The sequence below is a fragment of the Nerophis ophidion genome, linkage group LG10 (assembly GCF_033978795.1).
Source record: "Nerophis ophidion isolate RoL-2023_Sa linkage group LG10, RoL_Noph_v1.0, whole genome shotgun sequence".
NCBI classification, from domain to species: Eukaryota; Metazoa; Chordata; class Actinopteri; order Syngnathiformes; family Syngnathidae; genus Nerophis; species Nerophis ophidion.
The window spans coordinates 710,934-728,712 of record NC_084620.1 but is presented as its reverse complement, the minus strand read 5'-3'; the positions used below and the strand labels follow the sequence as shown (position 1 = coordinate 728,712).

General features: G+C 42.1%; 1 protein-coding gene across 1 annotated transcript in view; it reads left to right on the top strand.

Moving 5' to 3' along the window:
* Positions 1-17,779, top strand: part of kdm7aa (lysine (K)-specific demethylase 7Aa) — a 36,090-nt gene that overhangs the window by 11,739 nt on the left and 6,572 nt on the right. The window contains exons 2-16 of the mRNA XM_061911978.1: positions 1,330-1,415; positions 1,505-1,622; positions 4,408-4,568; positions 5,732-5,873; positions 5,953-6,139; positions 6,221-6,383; positions 6,884-6,971; positions 7,885-7,991; positions 8,118-8,293; positions 8,366-8,653; positions 13,004-13,137; positions 13,210-13,352; positions 13,425-13,522; positions 13,823-13,956; positions 14,287-14,627. Of these exons, the coding sequence (XP_061767962.1) occupies positions 1,330-1,415; positions 1,505-1,622; positions 4,408-4,568; positions 5,732-5,873; positions 5,953-6,139; positions 6,221-6,383; positions 6,884-6,971; positions 7,885-7,991; positions 8,118-8,293; positions 8,366-8,653; positions 13,004-13,137; positions 13,210-13,352; positions 13,425-13,522; positions 13,823-13,956; positions 14,287-14,627 (2,366 nt within the window). The remainder of the gene's footprint in view (positions 1-1,329; positions 1,416-1,504; positions 1,623-4,407; positions 4,569-5,731; positions 5,874-5,952; positions 6,140-6,220; positions 6,384-6,883; positions 6,972-7,884; positions 7,992-8,117; positions 8,294-8,365; positions 8,654-13,003; positions 13,138-13,209; positions 13,353-13,424; positions 13,523-13,822; positions 13,957-14,286; positions 14,628-17,779) is intronic.

Sequence of the window (17,779 nt, the reverse complement as noted above, 5' to 3'; positions counted from 1 at the left end):
GTGGTGGTGGTGGTGGTTAAGGGGAATGTAAACAAAAAAAGAAAAAAATGAAATGTTGATAAATTAATAACAAAGATTTGTCTTTTACTATGTGCATGCACAAACGTCATGGTCAAATATGCAAACAGACGGTCTTCAAAACATAATGTATGTTTTGTGCTTTGCAGATTGTCTAACAATAAACATACGAGATAATCGTCTCACACTACATTGAGATTTTGTGATTACATCGTCACATGGCTTACCAAGGTCTGATGCAACACATCGTCATCTTAAGAGAGAGTGAGGGAGGCAGGAAATTCTTGGCCTCCCCCTCACTTCGTCAGCTCGCGCTCAATTTCTTTCCCTCCTGCTTCCCTTCACAAGTAATGGCGCCTCCGAGTCGTTACTGGAAGTAATCTTTGTCGCATGTGACGCATCAGCTGAGCATGCCCGCGCTTGTGGCTCGGTGTCCTCACGCCACCCCCATGACGTGCCCTTACGTCAAGAAAAGCGCGGCGAGGTCACCTCCGGACAGAGGCAGTGAGTCATGCTTTTTCCCCCATTAAAGGAGCACATTTTGGAAATCCTGAAACATGAGCTAGACCCACTACTACTGCCAAACAGCGCTTTGCTGTTGTTCTATGTCATCTGCTTGCTCACGTGCAGGAGAGGGAGGGAGGCAACATCTGGTTGTTATACAGCCCCTAAAAAAGTAAAAAAAAAACTTCAGTAAGAGTCCGCATGTTGTTGATTTAATAGTTTTGTTCCTAAGACATTTTTAGGAGTCATTTAGGGACATGTCTCTCGCACAGTGTGGAAACTGTAGATGCTTGCGTGCATGCATAAATGCAAAAAATTCGCAGGAGCCTTCAACTTCCTGTGGACTTAACGGCCCTCGACTTTTATTTCCTTTTTACAGTTTCCTGCCATTCCAAGTAGATCAAAGCTGATAGCAGACTACGAATATCCCCCAACATGAACCACATGCCAACACATCTAGGACAAGTTTGACACTGTTCTGATATTTTTTTTTTACCACTCATCACAATGCCTTGCAGATAACTGACTTGTAGGCAGGCAATTTCGCTAGCTATTTTAGGTCAAGCGGGGACAAACACCCCCCCACCCCCCGGGTGTAGTGAAGCCCTTTAGAAATGGATTTTAAACATAATTATTCGGCATATGGAGCACAGGCACTTCTTTGTATGTGACCTCAATGGACCCTTTTAATGGTTGACCTGACGTATAATACACTGTACTCATATTAGAGCACGTTATCTAATCTGGAACGTGCTCACGTCCTATCATGAATCATCCTGTTCTGAATGTTCTCTATGTCGTGTCCAGCTGTGTTCAGGTGGAAGAGCACCATGCTGTGGACATCGACGTTTACCACTGTCCCAACTGTGACATCATACACGGACCCTCCCTGAGTGAGTATAGCAGCTTATCTTGCATACGTCCAAGTGTGACGCAGGGAAGGCTCCAACGTGTCTTTCTTTTTTTTTTCTTCCACCTGCAGTGAAAAGGCGCCACAACTGGCACCGCCATGATTACACAGAACCTAATGATGGAGCTAAGCCGGTGCAAGCTGGCACCCCCGTCTTCGTCAAGGAGCTGCAGAGTCGGACATTTCCAAGGTAGACGTCAAGTCGGACTCTAATAACTGTAATGATGTTTAAGTTACTCAAAGCAGTGTTTCTGAACATTTTATTAAGATAAGGCGCATATTTTACATCCTGTGGCACGCCACCAAACAAAATGGCACAGAAATTACATATCCTGAAATAATGATTTGGTTAATTATGTACCTTTTCCCCTCTTGTGGGAGAGCATTGAAATGATCTGCCGATTACTGTACTGTGGGCAAGGTTGTACTTTTGCCACATCTTTCACTTTAAGTTTGAGTTAAGAATGTGTGAAAAATGCCCTATCTACCGGATAAATCCAAAAGAGATGATAGAGAATAATTTGCTCACAGATGCTACCTGGTGGTTGCTTGAGCACACTGCAGCTAATCCCTGATAGTCCCACTCCCTAATGGTTCAGTTACATACAGGATTCTCACAGGAATGAGGCAAAAATAAAACTGTAACTACTGTATGTCATGGCAAGGATAGATGAACAAATATCGATTATTTGGAGTAAATCATCATTTTTGGATCACGTAAGTGAAATGGATCATTTACCGCAGCACATTGGTTGGGAATTAATTATTTAAAGCGTACTCGCTCAAGGCCACTTGCACTGTGATGAACTTGGGTGCTATTCTATCTCACTCTCCCAGCCCCTGCTGACTTACTCACTAAGCTTTTGTGTTACCTCTATTCTGTATTGCACTGCAAATTATTTGCCACCTGTCCATTTATAAAGTGGAACTGCACTTTTTGGGCAAATTTCCCTGTCATTCACAATCCCTATGTAAGACAAACACACATGTTTTTCTTTTTTTATGCATTTTGAATATTGAATAAATGCAATCAAAAGTCTCCTTACAATGGAGCCTATGGGAGTCACACTATTCTGCCTATAAAGCCCTTCAAAAACATCCAAAACCCTCCATTAAGATTTGAAATCCATACTGTAAGTATATATGTAATGTAGTAACAGGCATATTTATGTTATCATTTAATATGTACGTATTTTGCTCATTTTAAGCATTTTCGGAACATGAATTTCAAAAACGCATCACAACGTTCGCTTTATTTTCGGCTACATCACTGATTATTACTCAATGCAGACTTCATTGGAGCCAACAAACATAATAAAACGTCACTTACTGTACTAAGTCTACTCTCATTTGGATGCCGACCGATAGAATCTTGTTATAGTCCCATTTAGATGTAGAATGACTCATAATCCTTGTGAAGAAAATGGGGGTGGAACAAGCAATTATTTTCATATCTTCTTGCCAATTCTGTGTCTAAATTGGCTGTCACAGTGTATGAAGTCGTTGGAATATGTCTTCATCCTTTTTCTATCCAAGTAAGAGGTAGAATAAACGTCCACGAGCAAGGAAGCGAGAAAACAGCTGGCCAAGCAAAAGAGGCACAGAAGCGCGTGATAATGACGTCGCTATAAATTACTTAATCTGCATTAGTGATTATAATAACAATATCACTAATACTTGGTTAATATTCAAGTCATGAAATGTAAATGGAATATTGTTGGTAGGTTTTATTTATTTATTGTTATTTACTGGATGTAATAAGCGGAATAGAGAACCTTCCATTGGCTCTGCTGTAAGCAGACTTTTATTAAAGTTTATTTACGTTATTTAGAATGCATTTTTAAAAATCCAGCTGTCATGTCTTTCATAACAATTCCACATTCCCAAAAAAGTGTAGTTCCCCTTTAAAAAAATGTATAGACATGTCCCTGGTTTAGAGCTATTTACTTATTTTTAGTCACTGACTAATCTTAATTTGATTGTATTTATTTTGTTAGTTTAAAATTTTAAAACTGAGAATACAACTTTTCAAATAAGATAATTTAGTTCCCCCCCACATGGAAAATTGTGTTTAAAGATTCTGCAACATCTTGAGGTCGCTTAATTTAAGAATTAAAAGTTGAATCTTGCTTGTTTTCAGCATAAAATAGTCAAAAGACCTGCTATTTTAAAAATATCTAAATCTTGCTTTGGGATGTATTCTCAAGTACAATCATCTGTCCATGCAGCTATTTAACTTCACTAGTCTTTTGTATTTTTACCTAAAATCTAGGCTTTTTATTTATTTATATTTTTTCAGCTCTTTTTGCAGTGTACTGTCTATTTTTGACTGTGGATTACTTAAAGTGTTCGGGTTTTATTTCTCTCATGAAATGTGTCAGTTGCCATAAAAACCTTGGAAGGGGAAATGACATTTAAGTCATTCTATCACTTGGCTGTGCCCTGGCCCACCTTTTCCAATTGTGCCAAAGAGCACTTATACTAGCCAAGGTCTTTGATCAGGGGTCCCCAAACTTTTGGACTCGGGCGGTTGGGGGGCGCATTGCATATATTCCTCACGCACTAATTGTATGCACTAATTGAATCACTGTCTCCGACCAACTGTGGCGCGAGCGCGATGATGTCACAGTATCGATGGGAAAATGCGTTTTTATACAATGTGATTTGCCTGAGCAGCTAGGAGACAGAGAAACAAGCGGTAGAAAATGGATTACTATAGACAGATTTTAAAAAAATTATGATAAAAAGAAAACTTTTTTTTTTTTTTTTTTTTTTTACTTGGGACTTCCCGTGGGCCGGATTTTGGATGCTGGTGGGCTGTAGTTTGGGGACCCATGTCTTAGATCTTAAGTGTAAAGTGTCCTGACACGCGGTACGATTGGCCTTGTGTGACTACAACATCAGAAAGTGCTCGAGTTGGACCTTTTAAAAAAATCTGAATCACTGGCCCTGACCCAGCTATAACATATTTTTAGTGGTGAAGAGATTCTGATGAGAATGAAAGGCGAGCAGGTGACCCCCAAGTACCTGGAGCGCCACGGCTTCAACTATCCCATCATGGTCACGGAGATGGAGGGCCTGGGACTCAAGCTGCCGCCCCAGGCGTTCAATGTCAGAGACGTGGAGCAGTATGTGGGTAAGGAACGCATCCTAAAGCTTAATGCACCACCAAATGTTGTGTCAAATGACAGAAGGCACTCCTGTGTTTCTCGATTGGCTGTGATTCTCGAAAAAACACTTAACATCACCCAGCTAAGTGGCCATCTGCGTATCAATAAGAGTACATTTCCAAGCTGGTGGGGGCTCTAAACCGACGCCTTAGTCATCAGGCCTTAGCTGATAAGACACTCTGATAGGCTTTCTCTGCCCTCTTTTTGACCACAGCCCACCGCCACTTCCCGGCTCCTGTTACAAGCCCATTTACCAAGCCTGCCGCTGTTTTGATCATTAAGTTTAGATTACAAACACTCCCCTTTCCCACCTACTAAACACAAACACCCTTCAGCTATTGAAAACTTAGCCAAGCACAGGTGTTGTGAGCAGCCACTCGGTGTCAGATTACATTTCTTCCAACACAACTGCCTCATGTCTGGCTAATGTACTAGCAGAAGTCTCGTCAACCCAAAAAAGACCTAAATCTTCAACCCTTGTTGAGCATTCTTGAAAGTGATGTCTTTGAAGACATCACTTTCAAGAAGCCTTGTTTGGTTTGTATTGGAGAGATTTTGGCATCAAGACCTCAAGTGCCTGCAAGACGTGTAGCGAGGCGTTTGTTTAAACTGCTGGTCCAGCTGTTGTCTGTCATCAGATGCTGGCCAGCTGGGGTGTGTACGAATGTGTGTGCATGTTTGTGTGTGTTGCAGAACCTAAAGGGGGCCAATAAAATGTGTATTTGGGGAAAAGCCTGCAGAAAGAAAGAAAGCACGGCTGTCCTACTCTTGTAACTTCAGATGTCACAGATATTTCCAAGTTCTTTATTTTAACATTTATTGTGGTGCCTGACAATGCCCCCTCAACACACACACACATCTGTATTTTCCTCCATGCTGTTAGGCACCTCCACCCAAGCCTCCTTTGGGAGCTTCTGAACACACTTGATAGTCAAGTCTTCCCTCCCCCACAGACTGCCATTTCAGTGCCCCCTTAGGGCTCAGTGTCTAAAACCAACACCCTAGTGACCCCGACACCCCCTCAGCACTCCGTTACCACTGTCGGCCTCTCACTGAAGAGCCGTTGTCACATGTACTTCTGCAACAGGAAGTAAATGAATGGTGGTGTAATGCCTCACGTTCGATTTAGGTGGGGACAAAATGATTGATGTGATTGACGTGGCGCGGCAGGCCGACAGCAAGATGAAGCTCAGCCAGTTTATCAAGTATTTCACCAACCCCCACCGGCCCAAAGTCCTCAACCTCATCAGCCTGGAGTTCTCGGACACAAAGTGAGTCCCGTCAGCCTCGGCATGCCCTTTTTTTGTCATTTCTTGGGAAAGGGTTGTTAACATGGTCATTTCTGCTTAGGATGTCAGAACTGGTGGTGGTTCCTGATGTGGCCCAGAAGATGTCCTGGGTGGAGAACTACTGGCCGGACGACTCCTTCTTCCCTAAGCCTTTTGTCCAGAAGTACTGCCTCATGGGCGTTAAGGACAGCTACACGGATTTCCACATCGATTTTGGTGGCACATCCGTCTGGTACCACGTTCTCTGGGTACGTGAGAATAAAGTATTGTTTTGTTGCAGGAAATGAAAATGGAAAACATGTAGTTAAACATCTTCACGCGCTCTACAGGGTGAGAAGATCTTCTACTTGATCAAGCCTACGCCAGCCAACCTTGCACTATATGAGGCATGGAGTTCCTCGCCCAATCAGAGTGAAGTGTTCTTTGGGGACAAAGTGGACAAGTGTTACAAGTGCGTCGTGCCCCAGGGGACCACCCTGCTCATCCCCACAGGTATGTGGTGTACACACACAATGTGGGTCCAACGATGACTCATCTTTAGCTCCCCACATAGCACCATCATGCTAGAGTGCTAACTGTCAATGAGCTCTAAGCTTCATTCCAGCCTGTCAACTCCTGGATGTCCTCCTCCATTGCTCTTTCAGGCGTCAGGGGGGACTTTGTCCCAAGTAAGCTGAGAGGGCGTGGAGAGGTTGGAATTAGGTGGGCGGGGGGGTCAGAGAGCTCAGCGATCGGCCAAGCAGTATTTATCAGGCCTTTCTATCACAGACTCCCCATCCCCCACTAGAATCTGCTTTCTCTCACTTTGAGTTGTTCAAAAAACAGTGTTTATCCTGATGTTGGTTCAGAGAGTGGTAATTGTGGTACTGGACCTAATCTAGAGTGGAATTTGTTTGGATAAGATAACTGCATCGTCATTCTTGTGGTCAACTTTTTGCTGTATAAAATGTCACTGGTGGCGTAAAATTTCAATGCTGCGGTGCCCTCTGCAGGCTGGATCCATGGCGTTCTCACCTCTCAGGATTGCATGGCATTTGGGGGAAATTTCCTGCACAATCTCAACATCAGCATGCAACTCAGGTACACACATTTATATTCAAACCAGCGGCTCAGGTCTGGTGAGTCCCCCTTCAGGTGCAGCAGAGAACTGTCTGTCACCATTTTGATCAGCAATAGTGATGTCGTCATTGCCGACTCCCAAATGTTGTAATGTGTTATTGATAGGCAGGCATCAAAGATCACTGGCATTAACACTTTTACTCTCCGCTTAACATGACTTAACATCAGCTTGGAAACGGAAGTTCCCCTTAACCTGGAAACGAAAGTTCTGTTTGCTGAATATACAGTATCTGCTGTGATCGCCACAACATCTGAATAGAAAATAAGACAAATGCTGTACTTTAATAAATATAAGATGTAAAAAATACCTAATTTGGGCCAGATAAACATAAAATGTTCAGTCAAAAAATTGTGACATTGTGAGGCTACAACGAGGGACCACTGATAACAATCGGCAAATACACACATTCAGAGTTTTTATGTTTTTTTACTGAAAACAGTTGTAGAATTGGGATCATAGAGAAAATGTGTTAAACACAGATCGGCGGACAAATATCTATTGTTACTTTCTGCCTCAACTCATGTTTTATCATTTACATATTGATTATTGGAATTTTTATTCTTTAACCTGTAAGGAACCTTTTCAATTGGTTGAACATTCAAATGCCAATGGACATGCTCAGGAAAAGGGTTGAAATATATACTTCAAATATTTTCTTAACTTCTTATCTAAGTGAAGAGTGTCTTTTTAATTTCTTAATATCTTTAACATCGGAACCCCTGTTTGCAATATTTTCCAAAAATTTAGTTGTGGAATATTTGAGGTTAAGTTCAGCTTCAATAGCAGAATAATTCATAACACTATTTATGTTTTAAAATGAAAAACACTCAATTTCATAGGGTTGAATACTAAGAGTACATTTGTTGCTTGCAGGTGTTACGAAATGGAGCGTCGTCTGAAAACGCCAGACCTCTTTAAGTTCCCGTACTTTGAGGCCATCTCTTGGTATGTGGCCAAGAACCTCTTAAAAACTCTGAAAGGTAAAGAAAAGGTTGAATATGACGACATTAGGATTAGAAAAACTATATGCATTTCTCCTTTTCAAGAAATAGAATTACATTTATACTAACTTGTCGTGATTGTGAATTTATCATGTTCCCCATCAGAGCTCCGAGAAGATACATGTCCACCGCCAACCTATCTGACAGAGGGAGTGAAGGCTTTAATCTTTGCACTGAAGACCTGGTTGAAAAGAGAGGTGACGCAGCCCAACAGCGAGGTCCCAGACATCAGGCCCAACCATCTCATTAAAGAGCTAACCAAGGAAATACGCCATTTGGAGGTGAGCTTGCATAACCTTTGAACGCAACGCAGGCGAGGATTTCCTCTAAAAAAGTGTGTCTTTCTTCTTCAGGAAGAACCGAGCAATGGTAGTGGCTGCAACAATAGCAGCAGCAGCAGCGCTGTTGCCAAGCCTGTCAAATCTCAGGGAAGTGTCCCCGGAGGTCCCACCGGGTCCAATGCATGCTCCTCCACTCGTGCCACGCTAGACCGTCTATGCCAGGCCCGACAGGCGAGACGTGCCGCCAGGCGTTTAAAGGAGCAGCAGCGGCACACGCCCAAAGCGCCGTCCAACCTGGACATACTGGAGCAACACACCAGGGAAGTGCTGAGGAGACTGGAGGTGGGACCGCTGGAGGAGGTGAGCAACATGAAACACACAGCACAATAATTAATGCTGACTGGTCATCAGGGATGGCCTGAAGTTAATTTTCCAAAGAGAAAATTATAATTTGGCTTGATATTAAGCCTTCTTACTGTCTGTTTTATTAGTGCCTAAAATCAACTCTAACCAATGTTAGGTGGGGTAACTGGCAACAACATGCAAAGTTTGGATTAGTGATGGGTCAAACAATATTGAAGTATCCCTGCTTTGTAAAAAACACAAGTGAGACTGTGTACTTCGATGTGTATGTCATTTTAAGAAAAAAAACGTGACTGATACAGCAACTTCGTCATTTGACTGAGAAGCGCCAAAATGTGTTAATCTGGAAGTTACTGCTCCTACTAAAAGTCAAGGAGTGGCGTGCCTGTTTTTGTCACCATCCTCAATCTATAATACATTTAAGGAGCCATTGGCCCTGCGAGGAGGTGGCGACTTGTCCAGTGTGTACCCCACCTTCCGCCCGATTGTAGCTGAGATAGGCACCAGCGCCCCCCGCCACCCCAAAGGGAATAAGTGGTAGAAAATGGATGGATGTAATAATGTGTCCAGAAATCAATCAATCAATGTTTACTTATATAGCCCTAAATCACTAGTGTCTCAAAGGGCTGCACAAACCACTACGACATCCTCGGTAGGCCCACATAAGGGCAAGGAAAACTCACACCCAGTGGGACGTCGGTGACAATGATGACTATGAGAACCTTGGAGAGGAGGAAAGCAATGGATGTCGAGCGGGTCTAACATGATACTGTGAAAGTTCAATCCATAATGGATCCAACACAGTCGCAAGAGTCCAGTCCAAAGCGGATCCAACACAGCAGCGAGAGTCACGTTCACAGCGGAGCCAGCAGGAAAACATCCCAAGCGGAGGCGGATCAGCAGCGCAGAGATGTCCCCAGCCGATACACAGGCGAGCAGTACATGGCCACTGGATCGGACCGGACCCCCTCCACAAGGGAGAGTGGGACATAGGAGAAAAAGAAAAGAAACGGCAGATCAACTGGTCTAAAAAGGGAGTCTATTTAAAGGCTAGAGTAAACAAATTAGTTTTAAGGTGAGACTTAAATGCTTCTACTGAGGTGGCATCTCGAACTGTTACCGGGAGGGCATTCCAGAGTACTGGAGCCCGAAATGAAAACGCTCTTAACCCACAGACTTTTTGGGGGCTTTGGGAATCACTAATAAGCCGGAGTCCTTTGAACGCAGATTTCTTGCCGGGACATATGGTACAATACAATCGGCAAGATAGGATGGAGCTAGACCGTGTAGTATTTTATTCGTAAGTAGTAAAACCTTAAAGTCACATCTTAAGGTTCTGCAAACACAGTCAAAATTCTCTAGTGCCCTCCCTCTCTTTATGACTGAGGTTGCCAGATACGCAGCTGAATCCGAATCCTACTCCAAGGAACTTCAAATGGCAATCGATGAGTTCTAACCTGTAGGTTTCTCTTTTTTATGCTTCTTCCAAGATGGTTTACTAAGTAATTATTCAACATTTTACTGATGTCGATTAGCCAAATGTATTTGTAAAGTTACGCAGCAATATTTTTTAGTCAGGAGTTGGGACAGATTGTTGGCATTACCCTGCTAAAATATCTAGTTTGACCGCACGGACCACCATTAAAATATATTAGCCCTCCCACTGCCAAAAACATGCGCTTGGGGATAGGTTGATGAGCAACACTAAATTGGCCCTAGTGTGTGAACGTTGTCTGTCTATCTGTGAAGGCCCTGTGATGAGGTGGCGACTTGTCCAGGGTGTACACCGCCTTTCGCCCGAATGGAGCTGAGATAGGCTCCAGCACCCCCCGCGGCCCCAAAAGGAACAAGCGGTAGAAAATGGATGGATATCATATGTCGCATAGGCCTACTTTGATGGCAACCCTCAGCATAACTCCACGTTGCATCCAACCTGACGCACTGCATTCTCTTCCATTTACGCACGTCACCAACTTTCAGTGCAGAGTGTGATTCTATGAGTCAACCCACGTTACGCAAAAACCACGTTTTGCATAAATACTATAGCCTACTACCATGTCAATACACAAAGTAGATAATCCTTACATGTAATGCATTATTATAATGTGCCAAGCAAATACCACCCCATATGTGCCAGATGCAAATACAGTACCAGAAACTTTAATTGGAACTAATTTTCTCAACAAATCAGCATTTTGAGAATGCTGATTTGCTGTACCCATATCCACATACGTTTTATTTATCGAAAATATACTTTTCCCTGTCATTTAGATGACACATCGACATATAGGCTAACGGGCATATATTTCCCCCGTTAGCCTATATGTCGATGTGTCATTGACCGGGCCAGCTTGCTAAGCATTCGTTGCACGAACATACAAGCTTTGTTAGACAAGGTCATAGACTGTATTAGACAATATAGTTTAAATATGAAATGTCCTTTTTATTATTACAAATAATAATAAAAAGGTAAATGTTTTATTTACCTAAGAAATATGCAAGTTTGGCATTGGATGAAAAAATCTCTGCCTTCAATCGTCTCCATCTTTCAAAGGCATCCCCGATACAAATCCTTGTTTTGTTCCTGGCTTTATCGTTAATAGATTGAGAATCGTAACGAAGCATTTTAGATTTACTAAGGTCTGACATATTTAATAACTTTACCATTGCCAGTAACTAGACGAAGGTGACTGGCTACCTGGATGTGACACACTCACAGACTTTCTAATTGGGTAAACGATATAGAGAGCGGGACATCGAAATAAAAATAACAGCAAGATTTCGGGGCTGTAAATCTAATTTTGCAATGAGAATATCTTTGCTGAACTACCTGTATTAGTTTCTGAGGTATTTAAACAGAACAATATTTATTCATGTATTTTGACATATCAGGGCCATTTAATGATGACATGACATTTCTACATATGGCAACTTTAAGTTCCAATTCCACTTTCGATTCAGTTCTTCAACATATCAATTTGTTATCGATTGTTATTTGGGGAAAACAAGTGAATTAGCCTAAATTTTGTTTAATTTAGATGTAACATATTAGAAAGCCTACAGTGAGGTCACATACATAGAATAGAAGAAAAAAAGGTACTTTTTAAAAATTACATTTAATATTATTCTGTAGAATTTCACAAAATAAATCATGTGGAAAATACACAAGAATGTAACATTTAGTAACATGTAATATTAACTTAATTACATGCAAAGTAAGATATGTCAAGCCTTTATTGGTTATAATTTTGATGATTGTGGCTTACAGTTTAGGAAAACCTTGAATTGAAAATCTCAGAAAATGTGGGGTTTCAGTGTAAGCAAGGTCATCAAAGTGATAATAAAGGCTTGACATATCTGTCTGCATGTAGTGAGTTAATATCACTTACTAGTTTCACATTTAAAGTTAGTTGCTGACATGAATGGACTTGTACACGATATTCAAATTTTTGGAGTTTCAGCTGTATAAATGTGACTGAGAGAAAATCCGGTTGGACTAAAATGTTCCACTTTTCTCTGAATTGAACATTCACCTACTGAAAATTAGGAATGTCTACTGTAGCAAATAGACCACAAACCTAGTCGCCGCCTGGTGACATTTGTCTAGCGGCAGACATGAACTGGGGCTGCCCGCGTCAAAGCCAGTCAAAATCTGTCTCTCATGCTCATCTAAGTGAGAAGGAATTAATTTTAATTGAATAAATAATAGTGCTAACACGATTGGTAGTGAGTTAATACCTGCTGTATTCAGATGACATGCTAGCATTACTGCTGCTGGGATTAGATAGGTGTTTAAAAACGTGACTTTCAATTATAATTATTGCTTGCAGTTTGTTCAAATGTTTCGACATATTGCTCGCATGTCCTCTTCATGAAATAGCATCCTTATAATCAGTATAAAATGCGCTATTGCAGTCTTTTCTTGTAAAATATTAGTGTTTGTTTCAAGCAGGCATCGCCATCTTGATGTCACTATGCAGTAATCACGTTACGTAATGACTTCATCCCCACTTGGAAGCATTTATAAGATCATCGCTTGACAAAATGGCAAGCAATTCCAAGGAATTGATACACTGGGAACCGCTTCTTCTTTTTCTGTTTACTATTTGGCTCATTGACAAAAGTTGCGTGTCTCATATTCCTTTCTGTGCAGCTATCTGTTAAAAACAATACTTTTTTCACCCCTCTAGATCGCAAATGACCATTATGAAACCCCAACACAGTATCAGTGCAGTGCCACACATCACTTGTTTGGATAGTTCCTTTTAACTGTGATCCAAAATGATGGAACAACAAACGTAAATATGCCCAACTCCACTTTTGGACTGACCGACTGCCTCTCCACAGGATCCGGCGTTCTGTGCGAAGGTTCACGGCAAGCTCAACAAAGTGTCGACGGCCTCAGCAGCCGCCGCCGCCGCCACCGAGTCTTTGGAAGAGAACCACCTTCGACTCACGCTGGTCAACGGCAGGATCATCAAGTAAGCACGAAACGGAAACACACGTACTCCATGTTACCGGGGAACGTGACTAATGCTGCGTCGCTTGTGTAGGGTCATGAGGCGGCCCGGCACTAGCCCAATGAAGACAGAGACTGACAGACAAGCCACCGGTCAGGCAAAAACCACAGACAAGTCTGAGAAGATGCAGGTCCATCGAGGGCAGCACGGCGAGGCTCATACGGCCAATCTCTTCTGTGAGTTTCATACTTTGCTCTCAAAGTGTGACATCACCATCTTCATCTCATCTTCTGCTCTGTGTGGTCCAGTGGGTCTGCAGAGGGTGAAGACTGAACTCAGGGAAGAGACGTCAGGACATTCAGACTCTATGTCAGATGTGGATTCGGACAGCGATGCACTTACGCGGGTATGTTTATTTGGAATTAGAAGAATATCCGCTTCCCTTTTTTTTTCATTTTATTTTTATTGACATCCAGCATCAGACATTTCTATCCATTAAATTATACTCACATACATCGTATAGCTGTTGTCTGCCCTAAATGTCAAAAGTATTTTTTGTTTATATACCCATCATACCACCCAACCCCCCAAAAAAAGAAAAACAGAGAAAAACAAAAACAAAGTAGCATCTACAAATACATCAATTAAATAAGCAAAAAATAAATAATACGCTTCCCTTTTATTGCTAACTTAAAATGTATTGTAGCGCAAAGTGTCCCCGTTGTCATCATCCTCTGATGAAGATTCCGAGAGTTCCCAGGAGGAAGAGGCGGCGCGGCAGAAAGCTTCGGGACACACCATCGAGCTGGACCAATCTCACCACCACAAACCACTCAAACGGTAAGTGGGAATGATGGGGGGAAGATGACCGTATAAGGGCGTCACAAGTGGTAAAAAAAACAATTAGACGGGATAGGAGCGGCGTGGCTCGGTTGGTGGAGCGGCTGTGCCTGGTTCGATCCCCGGCTCCCGCCATCATAGTCACGTCCATTTTGTCCTTGACCCATCACCCTTGCTCCTGATGGGTCGTGATTATGGCCTTGCATGACAGCTATAAATGTGTGTGTGAATGGGTGAATGTGAAAATAGTTGAAGCGCTTTGAGTACATTGAAGGTTGAAAGTCCTTACACAGGTATAACCCATTTACAAAATGTGTGTCTTGTCCGCAGAGAACGTCCTACCTCACCCAGCACAGAAGAAGCCATTCAGGGGATGTTGTCCATGGCTGGCCTGCTCTGCTCCACCAAGTCGGAGAAGGAGGCCGCCTCCCAGGAGCTCTGGTGGTCTGTCCCCAGCCAGGAGGGGCAGCAAAGGGGGCCGGCACACCAGCACCAGGGGGACGCCAGCCCTATGGACAGCCAAGGCAACAGCAGCGAGGCCTGGGACAATCATGGGCTCCCCAGCCCCGAGCCCGACTACCAATACTGTGACCCTTCCATGTCGCCCCCTCTGCACCCTTCCAAGAGACACGCCCCCAACCCTCCGCCCATCAGCAATCAAGCCACTAAAGGTCTGTACTTTCATTATTTTTATCACCTCCACCAGGGAGATTCTATAATCCACTGGTTGCCATTCTTTTCTGTTTAGTTCATGTTCACTTTTCGTTCAAATGGTCCTTTTTGGAAGTTTTTTTTTAGTAGCCCCAGTGAGAAAGTTCATTAACATAGTTTAAAAAGGTCCAAAAAAAATCCCAAAAGTTCCAAGTAAAATACCAAGGCAAGAAAAAATGAAAATCCAAGTAACACATTCCAGACACTCAAAAATATGAACACAAAACACTTTTTTATAGAGAATAATTACATTAAATAAGCATTACCGTGTGAATAATTGTACTAAAACCAAGACGGTGAATAGAAACAGAAGTAATTCCTAATAGGAAATATATTTACCAGATTTTGTGGACCACATTATGAGGCGCACTGCCGACAAGCGTGTCATGTCAGGTCTATTTTCATACAAAAGGTGCACTGTATTAGAATGCACATAAAGGAGTCATATTATGATTTTATTTTTCTACATTTAAAACACTTCCTTGTGGTGGACATAACATGTACATAATGGTGGTTCTGCGGTCAAAATGTTGCATAGACTATTTTACAGACCATCTTCAAACCGCTTTCTGACTTTTGTGGGCGGCTCTTATTTATGTGGCTCCACTCGGACAATGTCTTTTCCTCAGCATTATTGTTATACGGGTAGTTTTTAGTGCTTACATAAGTTAGACCTGTACACTACTTTATATTAGAAATGACAACAGCGGGGGACCAAGAGGATAGAGAAAAAGGAGCTATTAACTGTGGCATGGACTCCAATGGCGGACACGCCCACATTTTTAAGACTTACTCACATCCCAAATACACAACAGCAGGTAACATTAGGTAAGAAAAGTTGGCTTTGCATAATATTGTAAAACAAAACAAGCAGATAAAGTCTCCTAATTGGTGCCATTTTGGGGTCACACCGTAATAAAACTTGTCTGTTGAAGCACAGTACATCTGACTACGGTAGCCGTAATGCTCCAACAATCTGGTGCAGCGTCGTAGTTTACCAAAGTCGTACTAAAACATTTTGACTGATTTTTGAGCGCTGTGTAATGTTCTATATTGTGAATGAAACATCAAAGATTTGGTGTTAGTTGCTTACGGTTGCTTGCCAGCATCATTTATTGAACAGGCGTCAACTTGCAGCCCACACATCTCTTATGTGTGACTGCCATCTACTGGTCAAACTTATCATTACACTATGAACCAAATATAATTGCTTTAAGGTTGGTAAGCACCACCAGAATTTATACGTACATCAGGCCCACCACGTTATGAGGCACAATGTTGGAAAGGATTTTAAGTGCACCGTATAGTCCGGAAAATACTGTACCGGTACATTAAATTCACAATAGTTGTTTTCCAAAAAATAAATGTTACCTCTACCAGAGATTAGGTACCGTATTTTTCGGACTATAAGTCGCGTTTTTTTTTGTAGTTTGGCCGGGGGTAAGACTTGGCCAAACTATAAAAAAAAAACCACATTTTTTTTTGGGGGGGGTTTGGCTGGATCTCACCCCCGCTGCACTGTGGAGAAGACTGCGACTTATAGTCCGAAAAATACGGTAATCGTTTGCGTTAGTTTGTGTGTCAATAAATTAAAACAAATAATGAAAAAGTTGTAGCCGTTTTTTATGTAACTTTCAGGAAATGTCTGAAATGGGATAAGTGATTAGATCTTGGGCTTAATCAGAATATTTTCTACTAAGTTACCATGCGTGCGTGTTAGTTTATGTTTCTTGTAGCGGCGCACAAGGACAAAGACAGTGGAGACAGACAAGATTGTTCATTCTGTTTTTCATTCCACTAAAGATACCTCAAAAAGTTATTGGCGGCGGTTCATCAAACTGAAAGAAATATCCACAATGCAATCATTTGTGTATTGTTCGTTTATTCATTTTTCAATATAAAACCAAACTTTAAAAAAACTAAGTACCTTTTTTTCCCCAAAAATATCTGTTTCCTGACCTAAAATTTAAAAACAGACTTTGTGCACAATTGGAAAACAGATAATGGGCATACGAACATATTTTTGCGAATCCATTTGAGAGACCAAGTTTCCCCGGAAGTAGTTTAAAGTAAACTTGGGTTTGCAAAGTTAAAAACAAGGCAGAGAAGAAAGGAGGAGAGAAGGAGTCTAAATCTTTAAGTCCACTTGTCAAACATTGAACATGTAGAAGCGGTACAAAGATAGCTGTGATACTGTGCGAAACAAGACATACTGTTGCAAATAAACAGGTTTTTTTTGCGGCCCAATTTACAATTTTTAGGATTTTTTTCCCAGATATTTATCCATATTTGTCTCTGCTACCTCAGTGATTCTAAATTCACTAATTATATCGCGTGACTACAAAGGTCGGAATTAGCTACCTGCTAATGATGGTACAGTACATGTCATTAGCTACCTGCTGACGTTTAGTGGCAGGTTTAGTGCACTCAAAGACACAAGCCGTCAACATAGACTTACTGACAAGCATGTGTTTGCAGACCCACACTTGAGGACCGCTTTGTCTTTTTTGCTACAGCGCCACCTATTTTCTAAACTAGTGGCTATAGATACAAAAGATGGATGGTGGTAGGCACGTGGGTATCGAACCTGAATCATGTTGTTCGATTATCCATCCATTTCCACCGCTTATTCCCTTTTTTTTGGGGTCGCGGGGGGCGCTGGCGCCCATCTCAGCTACAATCGGGCGGAAGGCAGGGTACACCCTGGACAAGTCGCCACCTCATCGCAGGGCCAACACAGATAGACAGACAACATTCACACTCTAGGGCCAATTTAGTGTTGCCAATCAACCTATCCCCAGGTGCATGTCTTTGGAAGTGGGAGGAAGCCGGATTACCCGGAGGGAACCCACGCATTCACGGGGAGAACATGCAAACTCCACACAGAAAGATCCCGAGCCTGGATTTGAACCCAGGACTGCAGGACCTTTGTATTGTGAGGCAGACGCACTAACCCCTCTGCCACCGTGAAGCCTGTTGTTCGATTAATTTTATAGAAACATTTGTCAACTGTATTGTACAGTGTAAAGAACATTTGACTATAATACCTTTTACAATTGCAGTAGTCTTGTATGCACGTCAAATATAATATTTCTTGTAATATTCAAGCCAA